This window comes from Hydra vulgaris, chromosome 06, assembly GCF_038396675.1.
Source record: "Hydra vulgaris chromosome 06, alternate assembly HydraT2T_AEP".
NCBI lineage: Eukaryota > Metazoa > Cnidaria > Hydrozoa > Anthoathecata > Hydridae > Hydra > Hydra vulgaris.
This window is the reverse complement of record NC_088925.1, coordinates 25528225-25541993: the sequence shown is the minus strand read 5'-3', so window position 1 is coordinate 25541993 and position 13769 is coordinate 25528225. Positions and strand designations below refer to the sequence as shown.

At 27.9% G+C, this 13769-nt stretch overlaps 1 protein-coding gene across 1 annotated transcript; it reads right to left on the bottom strand.

Annotated features, from left to right (window-relative positions):
• Positions 1-11093: 11093 nt before the first annotated feature.
• On the bottom strand, positions 11094-13449 carry LOC100210175 (high mobility group protein 20A). The gene is made up of 2 exons (XM_065799705.1): positions 12829-13449; positions 11094-11794 (listed from the first exon to the last, which is right to left on the bottom strand). Exons 1-2 carry the CDS (start codon positions 13181-13183, stop codon positions 11211-11213), a joined length of 939 nt encoding a protein of 312 aa, XP_065655777.1. The 5' UTR covers positions 13184-13449; the 3' UTR covers positions 11094-11210.
• Between the last annotated feature and the right edge of the window lie 320 nt (positions 13450-13769).

Here is a 13769-nt window from a genome sequence, read left to right as displayed (position 1 = left end):
AGTGTTTTCAAATAATTGCGATGATTGGAGGCTGGGAACAAAAAAGCCCCAAAATTTTCGCCCCCCTGCCCCAAACGTGAGAGCAACAAGTTGATGAAGTATTTTTTGTACTATTCTTAACTAGACTTATATTCATCGATAAATTTTAAGTTTCATAGTATTATCTATTAGCGTTTAAAAATTATTACTATATAAAATGTGCAACCCCCTCAGATTGAGGGGGGTTTAAACTTTACATGGTTATAATTTTTGAACGCTAAAATATTTTTAAATGAAATCTAAAATTTATCGATGAATATAAGTCTAGTTAAGAATAGTACAAATAATACTTCATCAACTTGTTGCTCTCGCGTTTGGGGCAGGGGGGGGGCGAAAATTTTGAGGCATTTTTGTTCCCAGCCTCCAATCATCGCAATTTTTTGAAAACACTAATTATTTGACATAAGTATAAACATATAAATGTTTGGAGTTTGCTCCATGTCTGGAAGTTACCTATCTGGAACACCAAAAAATTCTTTCTACGCCTCTGCATACATGTATAAATAAGAAAAAATGCGTCTAAAACATTACCAAACAAAGAAAAATTTAAATCTGACACGTTTAAATAAATAGCTTAAACGCGTAATATGAGCGCAAATAAAAATTTTTTTTACACGTGAAAAAAACTTTGAAAAATACGTTGCAAACACTAAACAGAAGTAGGTTTCAAACGGACCGTTACCTTTGTAGAGAAAAACCGCAGGACATTTTGGTCTTTATATTTACTGAAAATAAAAAAATTATCAAAACATATTATCATGTCAGCAATAAACTAAGTTGATAGCTATGAAATTAGTTTGGAACATGATTCAAATGATATCGATATTGATCCATGCTTTTTTAAAAACATTTCAATTGCTACTCAACCAGTATTTCGAGATATATCTAGTCAGTTTAATCAAATAGTTGCTGAAGAAGTTGTACAGGAACAAAGAAGCTCTTGGTCAAGATGTGTTTCCTTTCTACCTAATATAAGCCAAGAAAAAATACACAAATACTTAACTATAGATGATAGTTCGACTGATTTCGGAGCTAGAAGTGCTTCAAGGCATAAAATCTCTGGGTATCATCTATTTAAGGAGAACTTCGTTCAAAATTTAGTTATTAAACCTAATATCAACATTGAAATAAATTCTTTTTTTATTAGAGCTAAAATGATAATTTTAGCTTCAATGAAAAAAAATCAGTATCTTATTTATTTATTTATTATAATTTTTTTTTTTTGTTATGTATTTTTTGTTCCATAGTATACATTTTCGTGATTACATAATAAAGATTCGTTAAGATTGAATATACATATAAATATAAAAAAAAAAAAAAATCACAAACATAAATAATAAACAAACCTCTGTAATACGAACTGTAAGAAGAACGCGGGAAACTTGCAGAAGACCAAAAGGTCTTATCATCAAGAACCGCTTTACATTGTCATACATATATATATATATACATATAGAAAAATTAAAATATTTACAAAATTTTTACGTTAAATTGTTACATTATAATTGTATTAAAGTGTAAGATTATACAAACATGTATCGTTACTTTTTCTTAATATTACCACGTTTATTGCTAACGCAATGTTTGAAATATATATTAAAGTATATTAAAAAATAAGAGTTTAAATAAGAAGCTAGCAGTGAACAAATTTAGAAAAAATCAGTAAGTAAATTTTTATACTTTAAAATACTCTTTTTAATTGTTTTTTTAAAGCCATTTAAGTTTTCAAGGTTAATAATATTTTGATTAAGTAATAAAAACTTATTCCAGATATGAGGTACACAATAAGTAATTTTAAATTGCACAAGCTTAGTTTTGCATGAAGGCTCAAAAAGGGTACTATTTGTGCGCAACAGGTATTTATACTCGGTCTTTTGTTTATAAAGACTATAGAAAATTGAAGGAGTTTTTTGCATTTTACTATTATACATAAGACTTAGAACATTATATATATTTAGTTCAAACAATGTTAGTAAAGACATCTGTTCAAAAAGAGGCTTTGTGTGTTCGTTTTTATTTTTAAAATTAATTACTCGTATAGCATGCTTCTGTTTACGATAGAGAGGTTCTAGTTTGCTTTTATAGGTACTACCTCATGCTGTATTACCGTAATTTAAATAACTTTGAACAAAGCTATAGTAGATTTGTTTGAGTAGCGGCTTTTTCAATAAATGGCGTGATCGGTATATTATTCCGATACTTCTAGATATTTTACTACTTAAATAGGCGATATGTTTATTCCAATTTAGATTTTCGTCAATAAAAACACCTAAAAATTTAGTAGCATTATCCCTACTTATTTCTCTATTTTCAATAAACAATTTTGGACGAGAAGATTCAACTTCTTTTTTTTTATAAGTAGGATGAAATAAAGAAAACTTCGTTTTACTTAAGTTAATAGAAAGTTTATTTGCCCTAAACCATCCAGAAATTTTTCTAATTCTTGATTCATTTCTACGCACAGTTCGTTTATAATTTTTCCGGAGATAAAAAAGTTGCTATCATCAGCAAACATTATAGATGAAATTCTTTTTGATTTTGATGATTTATGTACATCTTTGTCAAAAAGAAGGAGATATTTTGTATGCTAAATGTAAATGTAAAGCTGGTATGGGAGGATGCTGCAAGCATGTTGCTGCAGTATTATTTCAATTAAAGGAATATAAACAATTAAATTTAAACTCTGTACCATTCGATAAAACATGCACAGAAGTGTTACAGCAACTGCATGTTCCTACTGTAGGAAAAAACTCAGAACCAATTAAGCTTTCTAAAGTTTCCTTTGAAAAGAGTGATTTAGAAAAGGATCTAAGCAACTCACGAAAGCGTCCAAATTTTGCACATATTCCAAGCAATGAAAATCAAAAAACTGTCTGATAGTTTATATAATCTGGGAGTAGGACTGGCATTTGCAAGTTTTTTAAAAGAAAACAATTATTATTCCACGTCCTACAATGTAACAACAATATCTAAATATCAGCTAAAAGTAAAAGAAGTCGATTTAAATTCTGACATTATATTTAAACTTGTTGATACCATAATTAATGGATTTGAAGTAAAATTCAGTGACTCATTTGAATTTGGTGAAACTCAATGTTTATTTCAAATTATTTAGTTCTATCAAAAGAGAAAATAAAGACTTTGGAAAGAGCTACTTTATCACAATCTACAAGTTTGTGGCTTGAAGAAAGAAAAAAACGCTTGACATCTTCAAACTTTGGTTTTGTTATTAATAGACAAAAAAAGTATATTTCCTGCCTCTATTTTGAATAGAATTTTGAAAAACAATGAAAATAACTTATGCAACAAAGCTTGTAATTGGCGTAAAATAAATGAAAGCACTGCAATAAAAAAGTATGAAAATATAAAAAATGTATCCGTAATGAGATGTGGATTTATCATTAACCCAAAATAGCCTTGGCTCGGTACAAGCCCTGATGGAGTTGTATTAGTAAATGAAAAAGTAAGGGATATTGAAATTAAATGTCCTTATTCAAAAAAAGATTTAACTATAGCTGAAGCTTGCCTAGATAAAACATTTTTTCTTGCTGTTGTTAATGGCAAAACAATGCTTAAACAAAATCATATTTATTTTTATCAATGTCAAGGTGTTATGGCATTATTAGAGGTCAAAGAACTTGAATTTAAAATTTATACTAAAAAAGATGTTTTTATTGAGAGTTCTTAATTTCTTAAAGGGGTCCCAAACCTCCGTGAGGTGTTGTATTCATATTAAAGAGAATGATTAAAAAAAATGTTTGGGCTAAATTTTTTTGATTAAAACAAAAGAATAAATGAATACCAAGAAAAACCAACCTTTTAATTTTAGTTAAAGCATGTCTTCTCCGTTTTATTGGAGGCCTATAAGTCAGCATAATATACGCTACAATCTGCAGACTTGATAATTTATTCAGCGCGTTTTATTCCCAAAACTTTTAGTAAATGACATCATTAATTTTTTGATTGTTTGCGCAAGAGATCGATTATGTACACAAACAAAAGTCAATGACGTCATGTACTCTTAGGAATAAAACGGAATATCTTAGGAATATCTCCTGGTTCAAGCAAGTTGTATATGCCACAATCTTAAGTAATTTGTTTGTCCGAAAAACAACCACAGTATAAATCAGAACAAAAGTTATGGCTCCATTTGGTGCTATTCCAATTAATCCTTTTCCTGTATTTTTATGTTTATAATTAGAAAAAGTTGCAGACTGACTTCGAAATGATGTAGGTTTTTCGATAAATAGTTCAGTGCAATCTAAAATAACCCTTGTTGATTCATATTTTTCTTTAAATCATTATGGCATTGTTTCTTTTACAGTTTGTTTTGTTGCCCAAATTGATAGCATACTCATTTGAGAATGCAAAAAATCAGTCCATATCACTATGATTCTACTAACATGACTTGAGGACATGTCAAAGTGCAGTGCAATGACATATCCTCAACCAAAAGACTTCAACCAAAAGGTCAACTCAAAATCTTGTTTAAACTAAAAATAATTCAGATTCTGAACTCATTATGCGTCCGCTTTCCTTTTTATTGTAATTAAAATCTGTTGTTTTTTTAATGTTTGAATTTGACCCCCAATATATAAGTTTGCTTGCAACAGGTTCTAAATATTCTAGTAGAACTTTAAATAGATTTTATGATTCAAAGCCAGAATAAAATTAAAGTGGGTTTGATTATGTTTAAACTGCCAACTGTAAATTTTAATTCATTGATAGTGTGATTTTGGTTCATAAAAATACTTTTCCTTTTTTTCTTTTTAGTTTTATAATGTTCAGTTTGCCCTTCAGGATAATAATTTCTTTTTTTAACTATTCAGGCTCAGTTTCTTCGAATGAAAAGTTAACATCATTTTTTTGGTTATCTATTTCTTCTATTTTTCTTTTATATCCAATAGAACTACACCCTTTCAAGATGTAATTGAGAACTTGAAAGTTGTAATAAAGAAAAGTAAGATGTAATTGAGAAATACAACATGTGATTTAGAAGTCGCAATTTGTAATTAAGAAACACAACATGTAATTAAGAAATTTTAAAATGTAATTGAGAAACCCAACATGTAAATAAGAAACCGCAATATTTAATTTGAAAAACAAAAGTTGTAATTAAGAAATCGTAATAAGTAAATGAGAATACATTATTTGTAATTGTGAATTCAATGTAAGCTTAAAGGTCGTTATGAAAGATCTTCTTGGACATGCATTTAAATAAGTTAGTAGTATCAAATTTAGCATTTGTATGCACCAGCAATACAGTAATACAGATATGGAATTGAAAGATCGTTGTGTTATTTGTCAATACACAATGAATAGAAAGTCTGTTATTAAATTGAATCCGTGCAAGCATTTATTTCACCAAATTTGTTTACAACCACTTCTGGAACAACCAAAACCACCTTGTCAAATTTTTAAACATGAAAAACATACAACTGAACAAGTTGAAAGAAAACATTATGTTTTATCTTCATTGAATGATAGAAGAAGAGTTATTGAATGTGCTGAGCGAAAGGACGATTGAGTCACTCTGGCGCTAACCTTAGGTGTAAAATATAAGACAATTGGGTCCGCAGCGGAAATTTAAATTGTATTGGAAAAGGTGGTTTTAAACCAAAAAAATTAACAATGATCAAATTGAAGAAACACTAACATGGATTGAAAGTGACTTTCAGTTGACATTGGTGGCCATTAAAACAAGGATATTAAGACAATTTAATGTTAGCGTCAGCACAACCACAATTACTAATTACCTCGAAAGCAGACTTTTTTATTTTCATTAAAAAAAGTGCACAAGGAGCCTTCTACAATGAATAATAATGAAAACAAACAAAAAAGAGCTGAATATGTTAGAAACATTAACAAACACATCACAAATGGTCATCAGATAGTTTGGTTGGATGAAACAAATTTTAATCTTTTTTGTAGAAAAATGCAAGGACGTGCCGAACAGGGGAAAAGTGCTATAATGAAAATACCTTCTTCAAAAGGTGCAAACATACATCTGATTGCAGCTATATCAACAACAAATGTTGTCATGATGGAAACTCGTAGAAGATCATTTAAAGCAGATTCTTGTTACGAGTGGATGTTGGCTTTGTTTAACCAGTGGGTTACAACCAGGAATCGTTTAGAGGATTTGGTTGTCGTAACAAACAATGCTCTATGTCACGCTCGTTTGAAAAGGGTGTTTGAAAATTCACTGGCTCAGTTATTACGATTAGGACCCTAAGGCTCAATGTTAAACCCAGTGGAAGCTATCTGGTCCAAAATAAAAATAAACGTTAAAAATGTTATTCGCATTCCACCTGTATTCGGTGCTGGGATTATGGAACAACGAATGCAGTATTTAGAAAGAATTTTACTGCGGTTACTGCGGCAAAAAATACAATAATGGCAGGTGATTGTACACGCGCTGTACAACGTACGACCACGCATTACGCAACGATTAATAAAATTAATACGCAACGATTAATAAAATAAAATATGCAAATAAATAAAATACGCAAGTAAATAAAATACGCAACGATTGATAAAATATGGAAGACGTCCAAGTTGGTGCTTAACTGAATATTGCAATGATTTTTAATGACGTTGTTTAAATTTTAAATTTTTATGTAAATAAATTATTTGTGTTTTATTTATTATTCATCTGAAATCGAAATTAAATTTTTCACAAGCAAAAATAAAAGAAAGTTTTAATTGACACCAATAGGATTTTTCCAGTTACCGCCTAAACCTCGAATGCCTTTTTCATGACTTTTTATATTTTATTGATATTATGTTATTATTTCCAGCCTTAAATTACAAAGTATATTAGGACTACAAAATTCAAAATACAAAGAATTTTGTATTCTTTATACTTTTCTCAGTTACAACTTTTACATCTTGCAATTTCTTACTTACAACTTTCATGTTCTAAATTACATCTAACGTTTCTCAATTACAACTTTTATCTTCTCAATTACATCTTACGTTTCTTAATTGCAACTTTCAAGTTCTCAATTACATCTTGAAAAGGTGTATTTACTGTAATTCTTATTTTTTTTTATGTTGTCTTTAACTTGTTTTGGCAGTAAAGATGGACAGTTGTTCATATAAGTCTTTTTTCCTCCTGTAAGGTGGACTGAACAAACCCGATGAGAAATAGAAGGAATAAAGTTTTTCCTACTAATTTAACAGTTTTTTCTCAAATTTTCTTTGGGATGATGTAAAATGATAAGTAATTTGTTGTTGTTGTCGACTCAACAGTAATATTTTCTTTAATAGAATGAGTTATTAGTTTATCAGGAGATATTGCATTATTTGAAGTCATTTTGAAAAGTTTTTTTAAATTAAATTACTTGACTGTTTATCTTAAAATTTTTTAACTCTAATTTGTTTATTTTCGGTGAGTACAAAGACCAAAATGCATTGCGGTTTTTTTCTATTAAGGGAACGGTCCACTCGTGAAAAAAGTTTACAAAATCATCGTGTCGTCACGTAATTAAAAGTTGGTTTTGCACGTGAAAAAAAATTTTTTAAACACGTTCCAAACACCAATTAAAATAAGGTATTATAACTTGTGAGAAAAGTTTACAAAATCACAGAGCCAACTACGTGTCATTCACTGGTTTTCACCACTTAAATGAAACTTAATGTGCAGGCTGGGAAAATATACGATTTCTATTGGTAACGGCTTAGAGCTTTTACAACGAAGCAAAAGCTTGTGATCTAAAGCAAAACTTTGTTCAAGAATTCTTGAGCAATTGCTTTTAAAATGAGCATTTGCATTTAGCGTTTACTTTTATTCAGAACAAGGATATAAGACGAACATTTAACTCATTGTTTAAAAGCCAAGATATTCGTGCTATCAGTTGTTATAAATAACAATAGCAAAACAATAGAAAACATTGGTGTCACGTGGAAACACTTTTATATGATTATAGATCAAAATGACAACTGTGTCTCATCTATCCTATAAATAAACCTTATTATGAAAAGTATTGTGGTTAATATAATTTACTACGTTGTTAAAAAATATTCTATACATCACCTTTGTATAACTATATAACAAAAATTTTTTAAATTAAGTGTTTATTCTAGAACTCTACTTGTAAAGGAAAATAAAATACTGAAAATCTCTAGTTCAATCTATAAATGATCTATGATATGACCTACAAGACGTAGAAAATTCTTTTTACTTTGCAATATCCATTTTAGTATATCATATATTGCATTTTTTTAAAACATCATTTTTGTCGTCCAAGTTTTTTTAAAAATAAGTTATTATTAAACAAAGCTTGCATACCAAGTAAATCTTATCAAACAAATGAGACATTCTTAATTACATAAATTGCAACAATATATTTCACTAAAGTTAGTGTTTTTCGGGTAATATAAAGTTTACTGAAAAAAGTTAGCAAAGCAAAAATTTCGGTTTTCTTTTGTAAAATTATTTCAAAAAAAGAAGCTGAAAATCATAACTCACATAGATTTTCAGTAATTGGTGGTGCCTTTGATCTATAACAATGTGTCAAACGTCTATCTTTTTACTCGTCCTAGCTCAGAGCAATTGCTTTTTTTTCAGCTGGCCTAAAGACCAAGGATAAGCTTTGTCATTATAACAAAGTTTGAATGAAGCAAATTTTGAGACATCTGGTGAATTTTGTTACTACTATGTGTGAGTAAAGTACATGTAGTAACGTAACGCCGTAAGTAAGTAAAGTAACGCCGTTATTCTTTGCTAGATCAAGTTAATGTTAACAGCTAATTAGTTATTACAAGAACCACATGCCGACATTTTTTAAAAATAAATTTTGTAAATATGTTGTACATTTTTTGGAATAATTATTATACGCAAGTGCTGTTTTAAGGATGAATCAATCCACAATAAAATCATCAATTTTTTTATCTTTTAATTCCCATATGTATTTTGACAGCATTGTGACTTTTGAATACTTTTTTTTTTAAACGATTGGTTACGATTATTTTGTGATTCTTGATATATGATTGCTTTAATTGGCAATCCTTTAAAAATAAAAAGTAAAGTAATAAGAAGTAAATAAAAAGTAGGGGAGATTGGGGCACCATAATACTTGGGAATCATGAAACAGTGTAAGTGTGGAGGCTTTTTAAGAGTTGTGACAACCACTTTCATATTGTAAAACAGTTACTACTTGAGCTATGTTTGACAAAAAAATTTTATCAATTGAGTTCATTAAGTCTGCGAGGTGTCGAATTTTGTGTTTTTAAAACACAAAATTCGACACCTAAAAACCTTTAAAACCTAAAACTGCGGGGGTTTGATCGAAACACGGACCAAATTATGGACAATGTTAAAACTACAAAGCTGTGAGATCATTTCCTTGAAGAAAGTATGTGACTTGATCAAATCCCTGAACTGTTTTATTGAAATAAGCAAGTCGTGTACTTGCATTCCTTTTTCGACACCGGAGATATCAAAATAACGACCTTCAGTTGTACAGGAGTTTTTAACGCTGTGCACTATGTGTCAGCCAAATTTTCTAAGAATTGTGCCCAATTGCATTTAGCAACTTAAATCAACGTTACTAGGTTGATTTAGGTTAATTACAACAACCCCAAAATAGAAATTACAAATAGCGCTTACACTATCACAACCATGACGAAATTCAGCTTTCTTCGAATGTTGACATTCGAAGAAAGCTGAATTTCGCCTGAATTGTTGCTCTCATATTAGAGAGCAACAAAGGACATGAGTTTAAATTAACCAACAATAACACTTCAATGTCATAGGTGATTTTAATATTATACGCGATTTGATTATTTCCCAGCGACAGAAAAAAACAACTGCTTTTTGCTTTTTATAATATATTTTCAATAAATATATTTATCATACTGAAAAGCTCGTGGAATAATGTTTACAAAAAAACAGCACTTTTCAAGGAATACTTTGAATTATACACAATAAAACGCAACCGAAAAAACATAAATGAGCATATTTTACTGATATGCTTTGACTTGAATAATGCATTAAATAATTCATCAATAACAAAACTGATTACTCCTTAGAAGGATTTTTCACATAACATTTAAATGTCCGTATAATCACTTTGATTTCGGGGCGGTTTTATGGTAGGCATGTGCCTTTTGTTTTTTTAAAACTTATGAAACGTTTTTTTTTATTATTATTATTAAAAAACTTAAATAACTTTTGAAATAATCGAGATAACTTCATTCTATAAAATTTTTACAAAGACCAATACAATTTGTCACCTTAAAATTCAATTAATTTATATAATAATAAATAATTAAAACCTATTTCCATTTTTGAACAAACGTGATGGTTTTTCCATTTTTGAACAAACGTGATGAAATTTATTAGCTTATTGTTACTTTTTAGCAAGAATAATCAGAAAACATATTTGTAATTTATCATCTAATATAAAAATTAAAACCAATTTTGAAACAAAAAAAAAGTTTGCTCAAACTTAATAAACTGATACAGGGTTTCAACAGCAAAATATAAAAAAATACAGAAAATAATTTAAAAGAAGATTGAACTGGAAAATAAATACATTTTGAAATTCTTTAGATATTTCAATTTTGTAAAAAGAATTATACATAGCTAGTGAAACTTGTTACACAAACAAAATTACACTAAGGTTGGATTTTAAAATATCTAACCCAAACAATGGGAATGCGCTTACTTTTTTGAATAACTTGTGCGTGCGTGTGTTCACATCATTATGACAGTAAGCTGGATGAATTCTATTTACTAATAAATACTCTCTAAACTAAGCTCAATTCAACTACTCTATGGCAAAAAAATCAAGAGTAAACTTTTTGACTTGAACTCTTTTTTGGTAATAGAACAATATAATTAAACTAGGATTAGTTAAACAATTCTATAGAAAAAATATATTCGGTTTATATACATATAACAACAACAATTTACTAAACCAATGCAACAAATGCTTCGTCAACCCACACTAGGCCAACAAAAATTATTCAACCAACAATAATCAAAAAAGTGTATTAATCATTTTAAAATGCTCATTTTATTATGTTCAAACAATGATAACAAACAATTGATAAAAGCTATTGTTTGAGTTTAAAATAAACAAATAAATTATACAAACAATATACAGCATTTTAAAAAAAGAAACTTTATCACGCTTAAAAACTCCAACAATGATCAGAAAACTTCAGTATTTTAAAACGTTGATAATGTCTTTCACTTTTTGTTGCATTTCCAAAACTGGTTCACTGTCACTGGAAGTTAAATATTCAGATAAAACAGCTAACTTAGTCTCAACATTACTACAACTCCATTTTTGTGGCTCACCTGGCAATGAAGATGGCAGAACAACTTGCTCAAAAGATGACACTAAAGTTTTTTTAAATTGATCTAAATATTTTTGCATAGATATGTTTTCATTTTCCTGTTGAATTATTTCTTTTTTAACTTGTTCTACTACATTTTTCATATGTTCAATTTGTTTAATAAGTAAAGCATTTTGTTCCTCGAGGACAGAATTGTCTTTCCTCAATTGTCGTAACTCAGATTCTCGTTTTGTAGAATAATCCATAAACTGCTCTGTAAATATAGGTATATGAACATCTTCAGTAGAAGTTATTCTTGGTCCTCTGATCAATTGTTCAGCACTTTGCTTTAGAGGAGAACAACTATTCTCTACATCACATTTAACTTTCCCTGTATCATTCAAAAAATCAGCTTCTTGTCGTTTCTTTTTTTGAAACTCTTTATATGCTGAAGACTGCTGGTAGCCTAAAACATTAACAAGAAGAAAAAATAGTAAATAAAATTTGCACAAAGCTACTTCATAATTATATTTAACATAATTATATATATAATTAATACCATAATATCATAAGGTAATTTAAAATAATTGCACAAAGTTATCTCATAATTATTATTATAAAAAAATTTATAAGATAACTATTTTCATAAACTTTTAAAAAGTTTTAAATCATTAAAATACCATTTTTTTAAGCTCTATATTAAAAGTTTTTTTTCACTTATAAATTGCTACAAATTTATTTGTATAATTATATAATTTACTTAATATAATCATGTTAATTTACTCAATATAATTATGCTATACTATTAATGTAATATTATTACATACATAAAGTTGTCTGACTTTGATAAAAAATAATTTGTAAATTATTAACACAAACAACATCATACTTTCTTACATAGAAAAATGCAGTTAAAATGGATTTATTTTTTTATTATAAAAATCCATTTCTGGCACCATTTATTTTCTTATTTAAAGCAATATTATTTTTTATATTCATTTTATTTTGTGTATTATATTTATATTTTTTAGATAAAATTATACAATTTTTAGATTAGACAAGATAATGATTATTTTTATTAAAAGTAAATTATAAAAAGTAGAAAGAACATAATTACTAAAAATTTAAGATCAAAATAAAAATAAAAATCATCCTTAAAATGCAAAAAATCATTTTTTTTTTCTTTTCTAAATTATTATGCTATAAAATATACAGATTTTTGAATATTATAATTTTAAAAAAATAATAAAAAAATAGCCTTTTTCTGAAAATTTTATTTCCAGAAGAAGGATTTTGTTATTGTTAATCTTAAATTATCATACTTTTTTTATTATTAAATTTTATTAAGTCATTAAATAGTCTGAAATCTTTGAGTATCTAATTAAATTGTTAAAATGATTAGTAAAACGGTGAATTTAACCAATGCGTTATTTAACTATTTAGACTAGTCAACGGATGGTCGTGATCATACATATAAAAATATATTGAATTTCAAATTACCTTGTAAAGCTTTCATATACTTTTCCTTATCCTTCTCAGCTTCATACAAGTATTGCTGTTTTTCTGACTGGTCTAAACTTGACCACTTTTGACCTAATATTTTAGTAACTTCATGAAAAGGCATATCTGGATTTTCTATACGGAATTTTTCTCTGTGCTCGTTTAAATAACGAACATACCCAGTAAGAGGTGCTTTAGGAGCATTGACATCCTTTAAAATTCGCTTACGTTTTTGCTTCGTAATTTTAGTAGGCTTTAAATCTTCACCAGTAACACTTGGACTACCATTACTAGAGTAGTCACTCAATTCTTGATCAACTGTTTCAACTGTATGTTTTTCTTCACGATCAGACATTTTATCCGATATGTTTAAAAATAGATTTTTATTTAACCCTGATTTAAGAGTTTTTTTCTTTTACATTAAACGTTTGGCTTGCATTGACTTAAACTTGTCAACACTAATCTATAATAAAACTCCAAAAAACACAATCGATTAAAAAGACTTCAGCAAGTGATGCTAACTTGCTAATTATAAGCTTTATTTTATTTATGAACTTAAATATTATTGTTGAACTAGATAACTCTTAAGGCTCTTCTTTTACGTCCGAAGAAATCAAGAACTATTTTTATTGCGGCTCGAGACTCAAGTCGTTTTTTTGGTTCTTGTTTTTTTACAAAAAAAAACTTTTTTTTTTTAAATAGTTTTTTATTTAAAACGCTAAACTAATATAAAAATTTGTTTTTATATAACATTTACTGAAAGATTTGTTTTCATTCTTGTATTAAGGACGTTATTTTATTATCCGAATATGTTTAAATAAAGAACAAATGTATCTGTTGACTGAGCAAATTAATATAACTTTAATGCATTTTTTAATTAAGTAATAATGTAATGCAAATTAGTATAATTGAATGTACTTTTTAATTAAGTAATAATGTAT